This window comes from Centroberyx affinis, unplaced genomic scaffold (assembly GCF_046629955.1).
Source record: "Centroberyx affinis isolate AG114_WGS23_722 - 3 ecotype Tasmania unplaced genomic scaffold, CSIRO-AGI_Caff_v1 ptg002126l_1, whole genome shotgun sequence".
NCBI lineage: Eukaryota > Metazoa > Chordata > Actinopteri > Beryciformes > Berycidae > Centroberyx > Centroberyx affinis.
This window is the reverse complement of record NW_027280448.1, coordinates 49,872-72,508: the sequence shown is the minus strand read 5'-3', so window position 1 is coordinate 72,508 and position 22,637 is coordinate 49,872. Positions and strand designations below refer to the sequence as shown.

At 39.8% G+C, this 22,637-nt stretch overlaps 2 protein-coding genes across 5 annotated transcripts; both read left to right on the top strand.

Annotated features, from left to right (window-relative positions):
* The first annotated feature begins 6,371 nt into the window (after positions 1 to 6,371).
* kcnj15 (potassium inwardly rectifying channel subfamily J member 15) lies at positions 6,372 to 10,750 on the top strand. Its single transcript, XM_071531750.1, has 2 exons — positions 6,372 to 6,624; positions 7,224 to 10,750. Exon 2 carries the CDS (start codon positions 7,276 to 7,278, stop codon positions 8,311 to 8,313), a length of 1,038 nt encoding a protein of 345 aa, XP_071387851.1. The 5' UTR covers positions 6,372 to 6,624; positions 7,224 to 7,275; the 3' UTR covers positions 8,314 to 10,750.
* Positions 10,751 to 13,248: 2,498 nt separating this feature from the next.
* vps26c (VPS26 endosomal protein sorting factor C) lies at positions 13,249 to 22,183 on the top strand. Of its 4 annotated transcripts, XM_071531755.1 has the most exons (8): positions 13,249 to 13,425; positions 15,061 to 15,204; positions 16,241 to 16,390; positions 17,419 to 17,499; positions 18,565 to 18,639; positions 18,752 to 18,902; positions 20,131 to 20,283; positions 21,186 to 22,183. In XM_071531755.1, exons 1-8 carry the CDS (start codon positions 13,369 to 13,371, stop codon positions 21,266 to 21,268), a joined length of 894 nt encoding a protein of 297 aa, XP_071387856.1. In that variant the 5' UTR covers positions 13,249 to 13,368; the 3' UTR covers positions 21,269 to 22,183. The 4 variants fall into 4 exon arrangements, with proteins under 4 accessions (XP_071387856.1, XP_071387858.1, XP_071387857.1 ...); XM_071531757.1 differs by lacking the exon at positions 15,061 to 15,204; XM_071531756.1 differs by lacking the exon at positions 17,419 to 17,499.
* Positions 22,184 to 22,637: the final 454 nt, after the last annotated feature.

The following is a 22,637-nucleotide window of genomic DNA, read 5'->3' as shown; positions in this document are numbered from 1 at the left end:
TGCAATTGGGCTATTATTTAAAAAAAAAAAAAAAAAGAATAATTAGGCTACATGTATATGTAATTAATGGAATCGTGTTTTCTTGTAGACATTGACTAACATTATAATTAATCCCGTTTATGGATCGTCTTGCAGTGTTATGTAACCATCCACCCCCACCGCTCTCTTTCTAACAGAGCCTGTATGGATGAATTAAATAGGCTAACTACCAATAGCCTACCTTCGAAAGGAAAAGCGAAGGGAAAGATGCACAGCCTACCTTATTGATCAATGTTCGTCATTTTAAGACGTTTTTTTTTTCCACGCAATTTCTCTGTGTCTGGTTGTAGTTTCTGATGTCGAGTCGCTCAGTGGGGACGGATTGAAGAAGAAGAAGAAGAAGAAGAAGAAGAAGAAGAAGAGCCGCTAATTCCCCCTTTCCTCCATCCTCTCTACAGAAAATACATCTGCCGCCTCCACCCCTCCTCTGCTGGGAAAGAGACATAAGCAAACAACGGGGAGGGGGGAGAGAGAGAGAGAGAGAGAGAGAGAGAGAGACATAGATAAAGAGTGTTGAGATCGGGATACTAACAACAAGTAATGATTGAATACTACTAATAATACTAATAATAATACTGATCACTAATAATACTGAATAGGCTACTACTACCACCATCACACATTTCACATTGACAGGTCTATTCTCATAGAGTATATGGCCAAGCTAATGTGAATCAACCTCACTAATATTCAATAATATATAATGTAGAATTCTATCAAATATTTGTTATATTAGTTAAAACCAATATCAATATTAAATGTAGTATTTTAGGCATAATTGTATTAGCCTACGTTGTATTTATCCACATTTAATTTTACATTGGCATGTCATTGCAATAATTTCCATTTTAATTTTTCCTCTTTTGCAGAATGCCTAAGATTTTTCCCTCCTTTAGTAAAGAGTGGCAGCCTGAAAGCAACAAAGCAGAAGACCACTTAGAAAAGGTGCACTCAGATAAGGAAAGGTATAGGGGGATAGGGCTCCCTCTAGATATCCCACCAGCTGGAGCAATACACCACCAGATGGATGGTAGCCCCCCCAAGTGGAGAGAGGTGCAAAATGTGAAAAGAGATTCTTGTGAGAGCTTTTGAAGTGAGCATAGAAGAAACAGTGTTTTCCTAGATCATGGCTTAGCGCAAGAGGAATTTTTATTCCCAATGAGAAAGATTTCGGTAGATATGAATCATTTTCAATGTAGAAGGGAAGATTTTTCTTTCATGTAGTGGCACAGAGGTCATCAAGATACCAAGAAAACAATAGGGTTAAGGATAGGGATAGAGATAGGGTAAGGGTTAGGGTTAGGGTTAGGGTTAGTTAGTTAACTCAATAGCGCAAAAAGATGGAATGCCAAGCTATTCTGGCTGATTAGTACGGTTGCCCTGAGGGTCAAAACACAACAACTTTTCAGAGAACACAACATTTCAGAAAACACAACAACATTTTACAAAACACAACAACATATCAGAAAACACAACAACATTTTACAAAACACAACAACATTTCAGAAAACACAACAACATTTTACAAAACACAACAACATATCAGAAAACACAACAACATTTAAGAAAACACAACGACATTTCAGAAAACACAACAACGTTGTTGTGTTTTGTGAAATGTTGTTGTGTTTTCTGAAATGTCATTGTGTTTTGTGAAATGTTGTGTTTTGCATGGTGGACGATAAAACTACTATGACTATAACAGCACCTTGTACCAAAAGGTTGCTGAACAAATTAAATGATAATAAATTGGAGTAGGATGAAAGTTAAGTCACGTGAGTCTAGTAGCTTCTCCAGTTTTAAGGGGAAACTGGCAAACAAAAGGTTCTACATAGATGAGGAAGCAATTCCAACAATTTTATGCCGCTTTTCCACCGCATGGTACCGGCTCGACTCGACTCGACTCGCCTTTTTTGGTTTTCCACTGGGCAAGTACCAGGTACCAGGTACCATACTACCTAGTACCTGGTACTTTTTTTCATAGCACCTCCGTCAAGGTTCCAAGCGAGCTGAGGCGAGCTGAGGCGATACCAAAAGGTGACGTGAAAACACTGCAGACTACTGATTGGTCGGAGAGAATCGTCATCGCGACACAGGACATAATGCTAACGTTAGCTACTAGGTTAGCTTACCCTCTTGCGTCGCCTTTGAGCAACCAGAGAGCAGTCTGCTGTCTCGCTGCCTTCAGCCTCTTCTGAAATAAAATCTGTTTCACATACCGAGAATCAAGAACACCATCCCTTCGATATCCTGCATTGTTGCTGTGTGTGTCGTGTGACGACCAGTTGTGGGGGGTGGGGCACATTGAGGGGGTACTATCTGCAGTGGAAAACCTTACTACCAAAAGCGAGTAGAGTCGAGTCGAGTCGAGCCGAGGCGAGTTGAGCCGGTGACATGCGGTGGAAAAGCGGCATTAGAGGAATCTGTCAAAAGCGTAGGAAGGTGGTACGATGCGACCCTCAACGACAAGGAGGAGATTCAGGAGATAAGGCAGGAGGTTGTTAGAGGCAATGAGGGCACAGAGAGGTCAGGACTACCGGGCAAGCTGTGGTGCCTGCACTTCAGTCTGTTGCCTCATCGAATGTGGCTCTTGACACGTATACAAGATACCTACATCAAAGGTAGAGAAGGTAGATAGGCTTGTTCACTCATATGTTGGAATCCACAGTGTCTTAGCAGCTTTGAATGTTCCTCACTTAAACATACATTCTCTCTGGTACTATCACTACTATGGTCTTGGGTCTCTTACCTTGTCGGTTAAACCCTCCATAATAAATCTAGGTGTCACTATGGACCAGGCTCTGACTCTGGACCAACATGTCAAGTGTCTGATTCGCTCTTGTTTTTTCCAGCTGATAAACATTGCAAAGCTCAGGCCCATTGTGTCTCAAGCAGAGATGGAAATGTTAATCCATGCTTTTATATCGTCCCGTCTTGATTATTGTAACTCCCTTTTCACCTGCCTCAGCAAAACATCCCTGGATCATTTACAAGTGGTCCAAAATGCTGCTGCTAAACTCTTGACCAGGTCCTCCAAAAGGTCTCATGTGACACCGATTCTGATTGCTCTTCACTGGCTCCCCATCAAATTCAGAATCCAATTCAAAGTTCTTGTGATCTCCTATAGAGCTCTGCATGGTCAGGCACTTGCCTACATTAGAGATCTACTGCAGCCCTATGTCACCAGCAGGTCTCTAAGGTCCTCTGATCAGGGTTTGCTGGTTGTTCCTTGATCTAGGCTAAAAACTAAAGGAGACTGTGCTTTTGAGGTTGTGGCTCCTAAAGTTTGGAACTCTCTCCCTCTGGACTTAAGATCTGTGGACACTGTGGACACCTTTAAAAAGCAGCTCAAGACCCATTTATTTAGACTTGCCTTTGTGTAAATTTACTTTTGTTTTATTGTTTTTTTTTGTCTGTTTTTATTGTGCTTTATGTCTGTATGTATGTTTATGCTTTATTTCCTCTGTGAAGCACTTTGTGACGTCTCTGCTCTTGAAAGGTGCTATATAAATAAAGTTACTTACTTACTTACTACAACATACTAGGTGAAACAGAAGAGCAAGAGGCGACCTTAAAGAAGGGGAAGGCTGCTACATAGAGAATGAATTGGGAAATGTATGTATCTTTTTATTATTTAGAGCAGCCCAATTCATTCACATGCTCAAGTTTAACTAATTGACATTCCACTTCTCCAACTACGCACATCTGGGGGGATACCAAGTGTGCTGTACCCTAACAGGTTTCCAGACCCTACTATCTTGACAAATAGCCACCCAACAACCGTCTCCACGGGCTACTTCTGCTACACAGAACACAGCTTTAACTTGGCTGATGGCAGCAAACAGACAAGATGACTGATTACACAACTGCGGACGTACCTACTCACCAAAATATCCCCATGGGTGTGACTCTGATCTCTCTGAAGGGTCCTTGGTTACATCATATGCGTTGCATTTGCATGTTGTCCTGCCTGTGGGGGTTGGGGGGTGCAAACAGACACATTTTCGCCCTGGTTAACCTCTAGCTAAAACTGTCCCTGCCCTGCCTGCCCAGTACTACAAACTAGAGAGAAACTGATCCAGTGGCCCGTCACTGACAGGCAGTTAGTGAGGGGCCATTGGTTCCCTCTATTAAGGCCAGTGACCTTGGGCTCTCCTATCCTTTTAGGGCATTGATCTGATGTCCAGGGCCTTCAGGAGCTTGAGAGTTCTGCTGGGCTCTTCCTCCTTAATTTCTGGACTGACTAAAGGCCTACCAGCCTTGTGGCTGGGTTATTGACTCAGTTCTCCCTACCAAATTAAGTCCTTTGACTCTTTAACAGAGTAAATCGACTCGGACACATGGTAGAATCTTTTATGTGTTTTTATTAAAATGTGTGCCCTTTACAATGGATCTAAGGATGAAGTCTTAAATATATAAGATAACTAGAAGGGCACTCGGAGAGCGCAGACCTCCGCCAAGGTTCGTGCTATTATTGCTTGTTCGTGAGTGGGATCCGGATCTGCTCCAAAATTTAATGGGTTCTTCCTTGGCTCATGCTACACCCTTCCACGAAGTTTCATGAAAATCGGGCCAGTAGTTTTTCCATAATCCTGCTAACAGAGAAACAAACAGACAAACGGCACCGAAAACATAACCTCCTTGGTGGAGGTAATCATCTGAACACCAGCCTTGTCTTAGAAGAAGGCACATGTTTTAAGACTGGCTGCCTGGACAGACAGGGTCCGATGTTAAAATACCCTCCTATATGTCCCTACCCACCCTGCTGTCCCTAGAGAACAAACACTCAATGACCCCCCTAAACTTACTAAACTCTATTGCCAAGGTCTGTCTGCTGGAGAACAGGAATCTCTATTTCCCTCTCCAACCCCAGAACAACAGTTTCTTATATTGTTTTTTCTCTGCCTTGACCTTCACTAACAATGTCACTACATCTATGTCAGCCATCTAGCTTAATCATAAAACTAAAGAAATAAGAAATAACAGTTGTATAACTGTATACAATGTCTTGGAATATTCTTTATTACATTGTCACCCATATTTTACATGTGTATTTACCATGTAGAATGTAGAAAGTAAGTATTTTCTTTTTCTTCCAGAGGAAGAAGGAGCAAAAAATACATAATTACTCAATAATTACCCATGTACTTACAGGTGATTTGATATTACTGATAATTAATATATCATCATATTAATCAACTACTTGTTATTACTGATACTTACCACATACTAACCTGGTATATATTTAAGATTTGTTTTTTTAGATAATTTACTTTAATTCACTACATATACCACCAGGTTACAAATTTTATTATTAATAATTACTACATACCTATCTGGTACATATTTAATTCTTTCTATATTCATTACTATGTTATTTAGTAGTATTTATCAGAGATAACTACTTGTTTACACTAATAATTACTGTTTATTTACCTGGGACACGCAAGGTAATTGCCACACTGTAAAGAAACAATAAGCAAGTGAGTGGAAAACTCTGACAATGTCATTTTTATGAGGATAAGAATAGTTTCATACATGTAGAAATTTAGTTTTCCCTGCTGCTTCCACCCATTCTCTGAAAAAGAGTCCAATATTCCCAGTGGTTTTTAAAGCCTAGACGATAAAAATACAGAAGGAAGAAAGTAACAAGTAGATTATCTTTCTGTTTCTCTCAATCCCATCTGTGTATGTGTGTGACTGAACAGGATACATTCTTGAATCTGTAACCAAGGAAACACAACAGTGAACACAGATAACAAATCGCGAATAAAAACAAATGGATAATGATGACAGATATGATGACAAGTCAATAAATTTGACTTTACACTGATATGGACAGAAAGAACAGCAGAACTGTCATCTTCACACACACACACACACACACACACACACTCAGAGTCTATTTCCTGTAAACACTAGCCCTCAGTAGGGTTAATAACAAACGTAAGGAGTGTAATTCAAGGTCATACAGTTACACACCGATTGGTCAAGACTTAAAGAGTCATGTGACATATACTGTAAAAGAGATTGATCATTAAGCCAAAAATGTTTTAGAATGCAAGTCCTACACTTCTCCTAGACCAGGTAAATTAACTTACTCCAGATTAAGAACTATTATATTCAGTTTTTAATTACAATGCCCAGAACACTAGAATTCAAAGTACTATACCGACACATCTAACAGTATGCTAATGATTTGTCAAGGAGTCATAATGTCCTTCAGAAAACTATTAGGCCTTGGGAGTAGTAAATCAGGGCGTGTATAAAGGAACAACAACCATAAAAGGAACAAAACAAACTCAAGTCTTCACACTAGCCATTCCCACTTGTGGTGGACGGAGAGGTGGGGAGATAAAAGCCAACCCACATGCAGACAAGAGCTTATAGTTCTTCACTTTGTCTCTCATCTCTGGTCTGCCCTAAATATCACTGTGCCAAAGTTCAATGCACACAACCTGGGACAATAGGAGAAAGAAGACACTGAACAAGGTGTTCTCTGGCAGTTTCGCCTTACAGATTACAACTCCTTGGACAAGTGAAGGCAAACACCTGAGACGATTCAACAAGGTAACAACTTGGGATGTGAGTATAACGCACTTAAATGTGAGATTTATCGAGAAAACGTCGATCATTTCAAGTTGACACAACCGTTCTTGTGCTCCTGCAATGCTTTACTAGCAAGTTAACATTCAACTTTGCTGAAGTGTGTGTATTAACCTCGAAAAGTAAGAGCAATCTGTTGTAAGATAGTCTTGTTTTGTGAATAAATGTTTTGCCGTATAAAACATTTCATGAAATCATTTCAGTTTATCATTCAGCCTAACATTTTTTCTGTGATTTTAGACCGTTTGGTATTTCTGTGTTAAATACTTTAGCTTTTTGCGATTTGTTCATTTGCTGATTTTTTTTATTGTAAAGTGTTACCAAAAAATTGATAAAAAAAACTTTCATGTTAGATGAAAGTTTTTTGATCTTTTAACTTAAAAAAAAAAAAAAAACATTTGTCAGAAATGTTGGATTCAATTCCTAGTGGGATGTAAGACCTGACCTATCCTATCACAAGGGATCATAAATTAGGCAATAGCGTATGTGTGAATAGATGCACCATTGATGGAAGGTTTGATGAGAAATGATTACAGCACTAAGCAAGCAATTGTGTCTTGTTTGGGTCTTTTTTTCAGTCTTTCTGTCGGCAATGCAAAACAAAACTTCAGAGGTCACAATCAGTTATAAATGACCAAGAGCAACATGACCACCAGGACGGCCGAAGTCCAGCGAAGGATCGTGTCCAAGGATGGCCACAACAACGTGCGCATCGACAATGTGGAGGGCATGGTCAAGCTGTATCTGCACGACATCTGGACCACCGTTGTGGACATGAAATGGCGCTACAAACTCACCTTGTTCGCCTCCACCTTCGTCATGACTTGGTTCATCTTCGGCGTCATCTTCTACTTCATCGGCATGGGCAACGGCGACTTCGAGGATGGCCTGCAGTCCAACCACACGCCCTGCGTGACCAACGTGGAGACGCTCACCGGGGCCTTCCTGTTCTCTCTCGAATCGCAGACCACCATTGGCTACGGCTTCCGCTACATCTCAGAAGAGTGTCCCTTGGCCATCTTCACTCTGGTGGCTCAGCTGGTCATCACCGGCCTGGCCGAGATCTTCGTGACCGGCGCCTTCCTGGCCAAGCTGGCTCGCCCCAAGAAGCGAGCGGAGACCATCAAGTTCAGCCAGTCGGCGGTGATTTGCCGGCGCCAGGGCAAGCTCTGCCTCATGGTGCGGGTGGCTAACATGAGGAAGAGCCTGCTGATCCAGTGCCAGCTCGCAGGCAAGCTCCTTCACTCCAATGTGACAGAGGAAGGCGAAAAGACACAGGTCCACCAGAGCTGTGTCGATTTCTACATGGACTCCAGCGGAGACTGCCCTTTCCTCATCCTTCCGCTCACTTTCTACCACGTGCTGGACGACAAGAGCCCACTTGCGGGGCTGACAGCCGAAAATCTCCAAACTCGTGATTTTGAGCTACTGGTGACCCTCAATGCGACCATGGAGTCCACTGCGGCCACATGCCAGAGCCGAACCTCCTATGTTCCTCAGGAGATTCTCTGGGGTTATGAGTTCAAGCCGGTGTTGTTCAGCACCGCTAGCGGCCGATACGTGGCTGATTTTAACTTTTTTAACAAGGTGCAGGTGAGCAACGACGCCGCCTTGCTCAGTAACAATACAGAGAAGCTAAAACTGGAAGAAGATTATAAGAGAGAGTAGAGGATGTATTGTTTGTTATTGTGGTAATAACACAAATGTATTAGAATTGTTACAATCTCGGAACCCATCGTCTATCGGTCTGACGACAATTAGACTCTGGGGGCGACGGCCAATATTTCGGGGTTTCCGGTGTAGCCAGCGGACATCCGGGCCAAGACTTCCTCTTCCGTGCGCCAGTCATTGTTTACAGTCCGATTAGCAACTTGAGGCGCGAGAATGGAGTTGGAGTTGAGTACAATACACAAACATCGCTACTTTTTGTAGGTGTTTTAGGTCCAGACAACATTTCGGCTAATCTCTATAAACAGATATCTGCATATGAGACGTCGTCTCAAGTCCAACTCCATTCTCGCATCTCAAGTTGCTAATCGGACTGTAAACAATGACCGGCGCACAGAAGAGGAAGTCTTGGTCCGGATGTCCGCTGGCTCCACCGGAAACCCTGAAATATTGGCCGTCACCCCCAGAGTCTAATCGTCGTCGATACGATAGACGATGGGTTCCGAGATTGGGATTGTTACTGTTTTGAATCATTGCTACCCCGGAGATATGTTAGAGTTTAGGTTTAGACCAATATTTTTGTTTGCCGATATATCGGGCCAGTACGCCCACTGGCCTTTTATTAAATATGGGATATCGCCCAGGCAGTGTCGTCCACCTTTGATATGATGGAGGTTCCTCCCTGACCACAGCTACAGAAAAACAGTCCGGAAAACCTGACATGACATTTGATTTTCTTTCCACTTTTTATTAATTCATTTAATTATTCAGTGTTTTGTGTATATTAATTCTTCATTTAGAGGAATAGTTCACCCAAAAGTGAAAATACTGTCATCATCTACTCACCCTCATGCCAGTTGAAACACAGGTGAAATTTGTCCATATAACACACAGGGAGGTTGCCAGCACAACTCCATAGCAGCCTTCTCCAAAACAACTGAAGTCAATGGGGACCAGTTTCTTCAGAGTTCCAAAAAGACCTACAGTATATTTACACCATCATTTAGTGCAAATCTGAACTACAGCTGATTGATTTGCACCAAATAATGGTGTATAGGTCTTTCTATTCACAGTGTGATTGTTTGGCTGTTTTTGTTTTGGAACTCTAAAGAACAGGTCCCCATTGACTTCAGTTGTTTTGGAGAAGGTTGCTACGAAATTGTGCTGGCAACCTCCCTGTGTGTTATATGGACTAACAAATTTCACTTGTGTTTCATCTGGCATGAGGGTGAGTAGATGATGACAGTGATGACATCATGTCTTCAAGTTCTCCTCCCTTCCCTATCCCTTCCTCATCCTCATGTACTGTAAGAGTTTTAAACCTAATAAAAAAAGAATCACTATTGTCTTTAAAAAGAAAAAAAAGAAGAAGAAGAAAGCACCAAGGCTTCCCTCTCCCACCCACTCCCACTTACCTACCTCCCACAAAATCTACATTTAGACTTGAGACTTGTGCCTCAAGACTTGAGACCTCTGCTAGTTTGAATATTTTGAATGGATGAATAATGTCATTTTCTCTCCCTACTAGCAGTGAAGTATGAATCTGAACTGAGTATATGCTCTGTCCAGCATGTACAGTATGAAGCAGAACAGCCGGGTCTCAGGTGCTGAGGCTTGGACGTTATTGGATTTGTGTGGCAGTTGCTGTCGCTTGATGAAAACAAATGAGAATGTACGTAACATGATTCCTGGAAAGTAGATGTAAGATATGCCTGTTATGTATTACTCAAGTAGGACAGGCAAATTATCTCAATACAATAACATAATAACATTGGGCATAGGAGTGGAAAACATGTACTGTAAAGTTTTAAACCTAATAAAATAATGAATCAATATTGTCTTTCAAAAAATGCTCCTTATTTCACTGAAAGATTGAAAGGGGTTGCTCATTTTTTTGTGAAAGCAGGAAAACCTATTTGAAAGATACAACAACTTCAGCCATCAGCTCTCATATTACAGTTGTCTATTGCTTTCAGCTATTGTTGTGGCAACAATGAGAAGCCAGTGTGGTCTAGTTGACTGTTGGCAACTGTATCTGGTCAAAACAAAGCACAACTCGCTTTCTTTTCTTTTCTTTTCTTTCTTTTCAGTGGCATGTCTTGAATTAAATGACTACTATATAGAGATTACTGTGGGTTTTGTTTGTGATGTAAGTTCTAGCCAGTTCCCCCTTTTTGTTGCCATTTTTCTTCCTGCATGTCTGTGTGACTCATAGTGTCACATGCAATCCATTAGTCTTGCTTTTTCTGTATATTTTGTCTGTCTTCCCAATTATTCTAGTATACTATTTGATTTATTAAAATTACTGCAGGGTACTTACAAACGCACATGCGTATATATTTATATATGCAGATATGTCTATTTTTTTTCTCTCTCTTTTTGTTTTTCATATATGTCTATATGTGTCAGTATGGTTGGTTGAATTATTGATTGTAAAAAAAAGAATAAAAAGTTTGATCATAAAAAAAACAAAGCACAACTCATGTTTTACCTTCAGAAACAGACACAAGAGGCAACATTTTGATCAACAATACTTTATTAGAAAATACTCAGAGGGGAAAAAAAAAGAAGGATATAATTTTTGTCTACTTTATTGACACCCTGTTTTAAGATTTCAAAGTATGTATAAAGTCTGCATACCATAGAATAATACTGAACAGGTCTGAAACATCTTGCCAGCCCGATACTCAGTTTTATATTAAAGTACATTTATACAAAGAATATACAGATTGAGCTTCTCTTTATTACTACATACTCTTTTTTATAATAATAATAATGATAATAATAATAATAATAAACTTTATTTGTATAGCACCTTTCATACAAGAAATGCAGCTCAAAGTGCTTTACAACAAAGAAATTACATGCACCAAGTGCTTCACATAAAACTTGATAATAATAGTAAAAATAAGGTAAAGATGAGAATAGAATACATAGAATGCATCTTCACATGAAAATAGACATAGAATGAGCATAAAAACAGGGATAGAATGCCATAATTAATGTAAAATAAGATGGAGAATAAAACCCACTGAATAATAATAATAAAAATAAAGTTAAAAAATAGAGTACATAGAATCCATAAAATCAAGAGTATGTATAAATCTTTGTCTGTTTATTTGGCTTGCTAAGATCAAGTTATAGTGCATAAATGCATAAGTTATACATAGTTATTTTAAAATGATTGACATAGAGAAACATTGACTTTAATACTTAAGTCAGACTACCGCACAGTACCGCAAGTGCGGTGAAGCACTTCAAGTAAGAAAAGCTTCCCTTTGCATTCCATGAAACCATGATGCACTATATGTAATGTACTTTATTACACAGCTTTGTCTGATTGGCCAATGAACATTTTCTGAGGTCTGTAACATTCTGCTGTTTCACATCTAATCATATAGTTCAGTGATTCTCAACCTTTTTCATATCAAGGAGCCCTACTTTACTACATATTAGGGCCACGAACCCCCATGTGATGAGATTTTGTCTCTTGGACCCAAATCTGAGAATATTTTTATTGTTATGATTTTGTCCAGAATTCCATGACTATCTGTATTGTAGGTAGAGAGATAACAGTGAAACTATGATCATTCTCTAATTGTGTTAACTTCTTGTAAATGAAATAATGCTGAAGTTTAACAATTCATCAATTTGCTGGGGACCCCCTGGAAATCCCTGAAGGACCCCTGGTGGTCCCTGAACCCCACGTTGAGAACCACTGATATCGTTGACTACAGGCCTGATTGATTTTGTTTCTAATCAAATTAAGTGGCGACACCTTGTGGCAAAAAGACTTCACTCCACAGTTACTACAGACAGTCCTGCTGGAAGCTGGTAAATGATTTTAGCTTCTAATAAATCAACATAAATTAACACAAATCATAAAATCAGTATTTTGTGTCAAATGTTAATGTCAAATGTTAATGTCTGTGGTAAGTACCCATGTAATAAGTGGGAAAATGTACAGCATTGTTTTTGTAATTTTTGTCATTATTTTGTAATAATGCCCAGCTTACATAATATAGATATGACATGACAGTTCATATCCAGTCACGTTACAGTCTTTGTTGTTTACCCCACAAATAACATCAAAAAACACAACTGCTCATGCAACTATTGCGTTTTTGGTGTCAAAATCCTCACTTTACAAATATCCCTATATCCTTATAAATATTCCATGTTTACTATAAGAAACTACATACACACCACAATGCCTTTGACATTGGTCAATTGGTCAACAAGCTGCATATGCATAATGTACAGTACTGTGCAAAAGTTTTAGGTGCCCTAGATTTTTTTATATAAATTTAGATGTTTATTTATTCGTTTTCTCCATTAGTGTGTCAGTAGACTGCTCTTTATAGTAGTATTTTTTTTTTTATATATATATACAGTACTGTGCAAAAGTCTTAGGCACTTACTTTTTTCTCTTACTTTTTTCTTTTACATGTGCCTAAGACTTTTGCACGGTATTGTATATGTATTTAGAAACTTAGACCACTTAGAAAGTATTGCTTGATCACCAACTCCACTGATTGCCCCCCATTCAATGAAATCTGGACTATGGTCTCATGGTGTGTGTGTGTGTGTGTGTGTGTGAGAGAGAGAGAGAGAGAGAGAGAGAGAGAGAGAGAGAGAGAGAGAGAGAGAGAGAGAGAGAGAGACCCCATGCTGTCACGGAGAGAAAATACATCTGCCGCCTCCACCCCTCCTCTGCTGGGAACGAGACATAAGCAAACAATGGGAGGAGAGAGAGCGAGAGAGAGAGAGATACAATCTTCTTTGCCCCTATGCTGTCACGGATCCCTTAGCGCCCCCTTGCGGCCCCGCTTTAAAAACCACTGCTCTAACCCACACTCCAGTTCAGTAGGTGGTGGTAATGCACACCCTGACATTGGATGCCAACCGCCGATACAAACCGAAGAAGAAGAAGAAGAAGAAGAAGGAGGAGGAGGAGGAAGTGCAAAACACAGTAACAGTATTTATTAACAAGGAGGATTCTACTGGATCTAATTAATTGAACAAAACTGCGTGGTTGATGCTCGGTGGTCAGCGATGAGTGTCACTTTGGATATACGACTCAAAAGAGCAAATAAGGTTTACCATGAAGGGGTAAGTCAACCACTGTTAGCTAGCTGCTCCTGGACCGTTTAGCTAACTTTACTCGCTAATGGCAACGACGTTACTATCTCCATAGCACACGAAACATGGACCACGTCGTTTAACGTAGCTGTAGTTCACAAAAACAGGATTTATTAAAGACGAAATAAACCATAAACATGTCCCGGTTTGTTTTCCTTTCAGCACATGACCAGCAGCTGACCTGTCTATGGTATCTACAGGACAGTTAGTCTGAACGGCCACCAGATGCCGCTGTTTTACTCGTTTTCTTTACGAACCAGTAACATAAATTCACCCCTTAATTCATGCAAAATCCCCTCAAAATGAGTGAAGGGAGTTATTAATGGAGGAGACCCCATCAAAACCTCCTTAAAAACACCTTAATTTTTTATTACAATTCAGGGAGACAGGGACTTTCCATTAATAACTCATTAACCCCTTGTACCCTGACGTTACCCTTAAATTTCCCCTTAAGCAGCTTCAAAGTTAGACAAAAAAATGTTCCTAACTGTACAACAATGTCACATCCATATTCTGTATCTGCTGTTCCAACACTTTCTTGAAGCTCTAGCTGCTTATATTGAATGAAATATTCAAATACGCATGTTTTTATGGCTGCACCATCACATCAAATGGAAAAAATCTATATGTTTGTGCGTCATTTTATACACATTTCCCTGTAATTCAGCATGACACATTTGGTGTCTTTGGAAAACTTGTTATCTTGACCAGAATTTAAAATAAAGTTCAGTGGGTTTGAACAAAGCTTGGCTGTGCAACCAGCGTTTGTAATGATGGACCCAGTGGCGGGGGCGGCAGGGAAGAGGTTAATAACCTGTAAACCATGCACAATCTTTAGACTCTCACTGACAATTTAGCCCATATCTTTTATTGTGTGTATAGAGAAAAAACAGTGAAATCAGCCTTTACTCTGTTTTCACAAATAGATAAAAAGTTTCACAAATCTGAAAAAGGGTCTTAAACAATCTTTAGGCTCTCACTGACAATTTAGCCCAGGTTGGACCAGTCTAAATACAGTAGTTTTTGATCTAGACCATATCTTTTATTGTGTGTATAGAGAAAAAACAGTGAAATCAGCCTTTACTTTGTGTTCACAAATAGATAAAAAGTTTCACAAATCTGAAAAGGGTCTTAAACAATCTTTAGGCTCTCACTGACAATTTAGCCCAGGTTGGACCAGTCTGAGTACAGTAGTTTCTTTTTTTATCTAGACGTAGTCTTGTGAAATCCTCTGTTTGAATTTGAATGTCAAACGAATATCAAATATCATGCTGTCTTTACCGCGGTCTCAAAAGGCATGAAAAATCCCTGAATTACTAGTATCTCCACGAACCAACCCATGAATAAACCCATGATACTAACCTTACTTTTCTTTTTTTTTATATGGTTTGGCTTGGTAAATGGAGATGTGGTTGCTAGTAAATTCCCTCCATTAAAGCTGGTCAGAAGAGGAAAACAGTGCCACATTTAGTTTGTAGTTCTGTAGTTCTGCCTTTAATACAGGAGACAACTTCACCTGATAGCCTTGTTGATCTGGCCAGATTATCAGGAGTTTATTACAGTTCCAGAACCTTGTTGGTATTGAAGTGTGTGTGCTGTCTGCAGGAGGCGCTGGCCGGGGTCGTAGTGCTCATGAGCAAGGAGCCGGTGCAGCACCAGGGCATCTCTCTGAACATGGAGGGCGTGGTCAACCTGCAGCTCAGCTCCAAGAGCGTCGGCGTCTTCGAGGCCTTCTACAACTCTGTCAAGGTGAAACCCCAAACCACAGTGCCGGTGCCGGTGTTACACCGAATTTGGTGACCCATCAGATTCTGTGACCTGCCCTGATATTCTTACCCTAACCCTAACCATCTCAGTCCTCATGCCTAAACCTAACCAACCTAACCAACACTGCAGGTCACAGAATCTGATGGGTCACCAAATATGTTTCTCAACCTGTTTCGTATCAAGGACCCCTAATTTAGTCCACATTAGGGCCACGGACCCCCACTTGATGAGATTTTGACTCTAAGTAGGGCTGGGCGATATGGACAAAATCAAATATCACAATATTTTTGACCAAATACCTCAATATCGATATTGTGACAATATTGTAGCGATGATTATTGGTGCTTTCACAAAATATTTACACAATGAGATTTTTGATAAATAATCATCAGTAATGTGGATATAATGACTAAGTGGGTAAAGGCAAATAATAGAACAGCTAGAACAGTCAGAAAATTACGTCACTTTACTGTAATGCAGCCTTTAAAACCAGGAAAAGACAACACTTATGCCATATCACGATATCCAAAATCGAAGACGATATCTCGTCTCATATCACGATATCGATATAATATCGATCAAAATGATCTGCTATTCTGTGGGAGATTGAAGTGATAAAAAGCAGCTAAGTTAAAGACATGGTGTTATTATTTGTGAAAGTAAAGAAGAGCAACACACTCATGCGTGGAAAGGAGGGGAGCCAATCGGGACCAAGTCCAGTTGTCATGTGTTGTCTGGAGTTTGTCTGAAACTAGCTGTAAAAATGAGTTTTGAAAATGCAATAACAATAGGAACTGGGTTTATGGGAAATTAATTTGGAGAAACACTACCACTACTACTACTATACTACTGGTGTGAGACAGAGGCTACCAATCGTCTCCACCATGGTCTCATTTGTTTACAGTAACAAAACAATATCGATGTTTAAAAATGCTACACTTGTCACCTTTTATAATTAATAAACTGTTGCTAATGTTTATCAGATGTGTACACCATATTTTTTTTGCCCGTGTTCCAGCCTATCCAGCTGATCAGCAGTAACATTGAGGTGGCCAAGGCAGGAAAGGTCCCAGGAGGCAAGACCGAGATTCCTTTCGAGTTTCCTCTGCTCACCAAGGGCAACAAAGTGCTGTACGAGACCTACCACGGGGTTTTCGTTAACATTCAGGTAAATGGGAGCCTCGCATAGAAGATCGGTTTTCTCTCAGAGGTTTGGTCAGGTCTAAGATGTTAGCCACACAGGTGAAGTATTGCTCCTCTTGAATTTTGGCCCACTTCACCTTAGGGCTGGGCGATATGGACCAAAAATCATATCTCGGTATTTTTAGGCTGAATGACGATACACGATATATATCTCGGTATTTTCTACGAAGTGGGCTAAATGTTCAGTTGTAAGTAGGGCTGGGCGATATGGACAAAATCAAATATCACAATATTTTTGACCAAATACCTCGATATCGATATTGCGACAATATTGAAGGGATGACTATTGGTGCTTTCACAAAATATTTACACAATGAGATTTTTGATAAATAATCATCAGTATTGTGGATATAATGACTAAGTGGGTAAAGGCAAATAATAGAACAGCTAGAACAGTCTGGTAAGTTCAGAAAATGACATCACTTTACTGTAATGCAGCCTTTAAAACCAGGAAAAGACACTTATGCCATATCACGATATTACGATATCCAAAATATAAGACGATATCTAGTCTCATATCACGATATCGATATAATATTGATATATTGCCCAGCCCTACTTCACCTCACCACCTAATAACCAGACGTGGGGACTCGAGTCAGAATTTTAATCGCTTGAGACTTGACTTGATGCATGGGTTCTGGTGACTTGGGACTTGACTTTGACTTGTACTTTGATGACTTGAAAAGGTTTCTAAAGTCTTGACTTGAGATCTTGTGCTTGTGTAAATGACTGAGATTGAAAGTGATGAGATTTGTTCCAGCAGACGACTGAATTTAAATTCGGTTTTCTGAATTTGTATGGAATGATTGAATTTACTGAAGTTGAAACTTGGTAATCTACATTTTAGACTTGGGACTTGAGACTTGTACCTCAAGACTTGAGACTCGAGCAAAGTTGACTTGGTCGCACCTCTGCTAATAACAGAGGAAGATGAAGCACAAGGCTCTGTTGTCAGTCAGTAAAGCATCGTTTTTGCATTGTTCTTCCCAGTATACCCTACGCTGTGACATGAAGCGCTCCCTGCTGGCCAAAGACTTGAGCCGGACCTGTGAGTTCATGGTGCACTGTCAGGTGAGACTAACACACTTCGTTTGGTTGGACTCAAGGTACTGTCGTCAGTTCAGTCCACTTGTATTATTAAAATGTTCTTCAGACAACCACACCAAACCCAGTTCTAGATACCTCTCTTTTCGGGGGTCATAGCCACATTTCCGTCATCTGAACAATTTTCAATCTGAACATATGTTTTTTTCTTTCCCATTATCAAGTTAAATGAATGAAATGAATAGCTTCAATCAACTTCATGTGCTGATCTGGTAATAACCGCTACTGAAATCTTTGGATAATTTACCATTCCTTGACTGGAAGCATTGGCATCGTCTATCTTATCCATCCAGCTTAGAAGCAGCTATTAGGCTTCATTTGGTGGAGATTGGGCAACTTTTATGATTATTTAGGATAGTGTAGGGTTTGTGCTGCTTCAGTATTGTACAGAAGAGGATTAGGGCCACATGTGAAAAATGTATTTGAGTTCTGAGTTTAAAGTCAGAATTCTGAGTTTAAAGTCAGAATTCTGAGATTAAAGTCAGAATTCTGACATTATTCTCAGAATTCTGACATTAAACTCAGAATTCTGACTTTATTCTCAGAAGTCAGAATTCTGAGTTTAAAGTCAGAATTTGAGATTAAAGACAGAATTCCTACATTATTCTGACATTATTCCCAGAATTCTGACTTTAATATCAGAATTCTGACATTAAACTCAGAATTCTGACTTTTTTCTCAGAATTCTGACTTGGCTAAATTCAAGAAGGCAAAATAGAAAATGGGCCTTGCTGGTTGTGGGAGTTCCATCCCACAACCAGCAAGGCCCATAGTCCTTTGACCTAGACTATATAAGACTATATTATTCCCAAACATCTACAAGCAAGGATAAGTAGATCCACATAGCAAAGTTCTGTGTTCTATATCATACTTTTTGGAAATAGTTTGGCTTTTTAAATTTTTCATCATTGAGAAATAAAGCTGAATGGTGATGACAGCAACTCACCAATGACGTACAAGACATCCTGTAAACTAGATCTTATCTGGGTTGAGCTTTGCCAAATCTGCTGCTCTGTTTTATTTTCCTCTCAGCCGCAGAAGGCTAAAGTTTTACCGACTCCAGTGGACTTCACCATCACTCCAGACACCCTGCAGAACACCCGGGAGGTGGAGTCACTTTAATTCATTTGATAACTACAATTTCACAGCTAGGTTGACAGTACGATTGTTCCACGTCAAGCCGTACTGCGCAGATAACCTCGCCTTTTTCCATCTTTAGAGGAGTTTGTTGCCAAAGTTTCTCATCCGAGGGCATTTAGACGCCACAACCTGTGTGATCAGCCAGCCGCTGACCGGAGAAGTGGTGGTGGAGAATTCCCAGGTTCCCATCAAGAGCATCGAACTGCAGCTTGTCCGAGTAGAGACCTGCGGTAAGCTCCAGGCTGTTAGACAGGACTTCCATTGTACGGAACAAAATGTAATTGATCAAAAGAAAATGTATGGACTGATGACCGTACCAGACACCGGGATTTAATTTGGGCAAATAGGCTGAATGTAGGGCGTAGGCATTGGTGATATGAAAACCGTAATATCACGATACTGTCCCAAACTGTCCCATTCTCATGAACGCGATATCTCAGGAACGCCTTGGGGGAATTTCTTCAAATTTGGCACAAACGTCCACTTGGACTCAAGGATGAACTGATTAGAATTTGGTGGTCAAAGGTCAAAGGTCACTGTGACCTCACAAAAGACGTTTTTGGGCATAACTCAAGAATTCATACGCTAATTATGACAAAATTTCACACAAATGTCTAATAGGATAAAATGATGAAGTGATAACATTTTATATCCAAAAGTTCAAAGGTCAACTCCACTGTGACATCATAATGTTTTGCTTACCACTGTAGCTGAGAAAACGATCTTGGGTCATTCTACAAAAACGGTGGAAGTGCTGTTACTTACTTTTGCAGACACCAAAATCCTTTAAGTTGACCTAATAATCACATTAATTATATATGTTCAATAAATAAAGACTGTCCTTGCAATGATAAAACAAAGTTTATTGGCGAGGGCATACAACCGCGAGGCGGTTATTTCTAGTTTTTGGGTTTTTTTGTATTTCATCTAAATGACATCACATTTCTTGGCTATTAATAATAATCATTATTATTAATAGCAATATTCGATATCACGGAAAATATTGATATTCAAATATCAAATCATATATCAAATACTGCCCCAAGCCTAGTAGGGTGTCTCAATTAGTGGAGATGGGGCGCCCTAGTTAATGCTTAATAAGGGTTAGTTAATGCTTATTAAGCATTAACTAACCCTTAACTTAGTGACCCTTAACTTAGTGACCCGTAAAGTGTTACAGAATAATGCAATATTTTGTGAATATCGCGATACTTTACGCGGTATCAAAAAAAAAAAAAACACCCCGCAATAATATCGTATATCACAATATTTTGGCGGGAGTCGGGACAGTATCGCGATACATTTTGGATATTGCCCAAGCCTAGTATAGGATGCAGTGAGGAAAGAAGCGCCTTGAACACCGCATGCAAACTATTCCATATACTTCCATTCTTTTGTAATGGTAGCATGAAGTTCTGGTTTGAGTTGCTTGTTTTTCTAAATGTCTGCCATGTTCAGGGTGTGCTGAGGGTTACGCCAGAGACGCCACTGAGATCCAGAACATCCAGATAGCTGAAGGTGACGTCTGCCACAGCCTCTCTATTCCCATCTACATGGTCTTCCCCAGGCTGTTCACCTGCCCCACCCTCGAGACCACCAACTTCAAAGTCGGTCAGTCCCCGCTTTCAGTCTGGTTTAGGTGCTAAGTAGCTTCACCTTGAGGAGTCACTGGTTTATTGAAGTCTTTACAGATCATTGCTTTTTAAAACGATCTTGTAAGAACATGGGCAGAACATTGGCTCTTTAAGCTTGTAAGTAATCCTACACATGTTCCCAGTGTGGACCTGATGTAAACTTCTGTGACTAAATCGGAGCGCCGCTTACATGAGCTGAAAATGTTCTTCCTTCCCGTCTGGTTTCCACAAGAGTTTGGCTGAAAACCATCTAATGCAATGAATGTGTGAAACAACTTGGAAAATGAATTCTGCTATATTCCTCAGGGTTCCTACGCAGGTCTAGAAATGAATTTGATCATTTCCAGGTCTGGAAAAGTATGGAAAATGTTGCGGCTCAGGTCCGATACACACATAATTCTAGCTTTTATGTTGTTGTAGAGCCACTTTGAGTCCACAGTTTTTGTTGATGTGAAGAATAATGTTCAGATAGAGGGACGCTCTTATTACCCAGCCGCTGTGATATGGAATTTTACAATGGAAACCGTGTAGGAACCCTGCCAATCATCTCACATATTCTGATATTTGTCGCTGTGAAGAACAATCTTCATCTATACAGTGATATGACCTAGTTAGCAGGGGCAAGATGTCTATCTGTGTAAATCATATTGAACACCAGACAAAATCTTCATAACAAATCAAGGTCTGGAAAAAGTATGGAATTTTTTAAATTGAAAATGTGTAGGAACCCTGATTCCTGTAAAGTGACCCATTTGTAAAATTCCCTGACTTGCACCTAAAAATTCCCTGATATTCCAGGGATTCATGACCAGTGGGAAGCTGTACTACTGCACAGTGACAGTATGTTTGACCCATGGCTTCTGTTTTCTGTCCTTTTAGAGTTTGAAGTCAATGTTGTCATCGTGCTGCATGATGATCATCTGATCACAGAGAACTTCCCTCTGAAGCTGTGCAGAGTGTGAACCTGGTAATGGCATCAACCCTTCAACAAGTTCAAAGGAGGAAGGCTGCCTAAGGTTTTGACCCTCCTTACAACACATGGACAACTACATGTGGCTATAGAAAAGTCCAGAGAAAGCCCTGAAATACTTCAAATTTGGGACTGTGCCTTTTGCATCTTTTTTTTCCAGTGTATTGTCCCAACACTGACACTTGCTGTGTGAAGTGGGGAGTTGAACACGGACACATCTCCAATGAGGGTTCCCTCTGGAAATATGGACCGCTTCACTGGAGGACAATGCAGCAACTCTCTTCTAAAGCCAGAAACCAGAGAAGCAAGGCTAACCGAGAGTAGCTCCATTGACAAATCAATCGAAATCAAATTCAAATTTCCCATCTATATACATATTTGATTAAAGATGTGTAAAGAAGACTATGTTAAAATTGTATTTTGTTTGATTCATTTTGAAGTTGCATTTTCGTTTTTTTTTTTTTACACCGTGTTGAACAATAAGGGTCCAGTATTGTGACTGTCAGTGAGAACTCATCGTGCTTTCATGTGCTGGTGGGAAAGTCCGACATCCAGGAACTTCCAAATCGGCTGCTAAACAGCATCGCATTCATGTGCTGTTTTATTGGAAAACCAAACCTAGAAGACATACAATAAACAAACATGGACCTCCTGCAGCTTAAACCTACAAGCGATATCAGATCTTATAACCAACCCTGAAACTAACGTGTGCTATGTGAAGATTTCACATTACTACAAACTTTTTAATTTTTTTTTACTGTTTACTGACACAAAACTTGATTTTTTTTTTTTTGCCTTGTTGAGAAGGTTAAAGGTCATTGCATCATAAATCAGACAGCAAAATTTTCTGTATATATATATATATCTGATAGCACATTAATGCAAAGTATGTCTTCAAATTCATTCAATAAAAACCCTTTTAACTACACTGCATTTATTTGCAAAACATCATGAAATTATTCTTTTTTTTGAATATTTTATTTTCAGATTTATTTGTAACAATCATACAGGACAGCAAAGAAACCCCAATTCCCTACCCTCCCTGCATAAACCCAATTAGAAAAAAGAAAAAGAAAAAAAAGGTCAGTGCATAGAGTGTAACACAAAGAGACACTGCACCAACACACTGTTATATCCTTCAAAGAGGCCTTCTGGCTAACCAGAAATGATCACATCCCTATGGTGGTGTCAGTGATGTGCCTATATACTCTAGGTAAGGCTGCCAAATTTTCAGAAAGGTGTTGTATCCTTTTCTAAGACTATATGTGATCTTTTCAAGAGGAATACAACTGTTCATTTCCAAAGACCATCTATCAATGAGGAGAGAGGAATCACATTTCCATGTCACTGTTATGCATTTC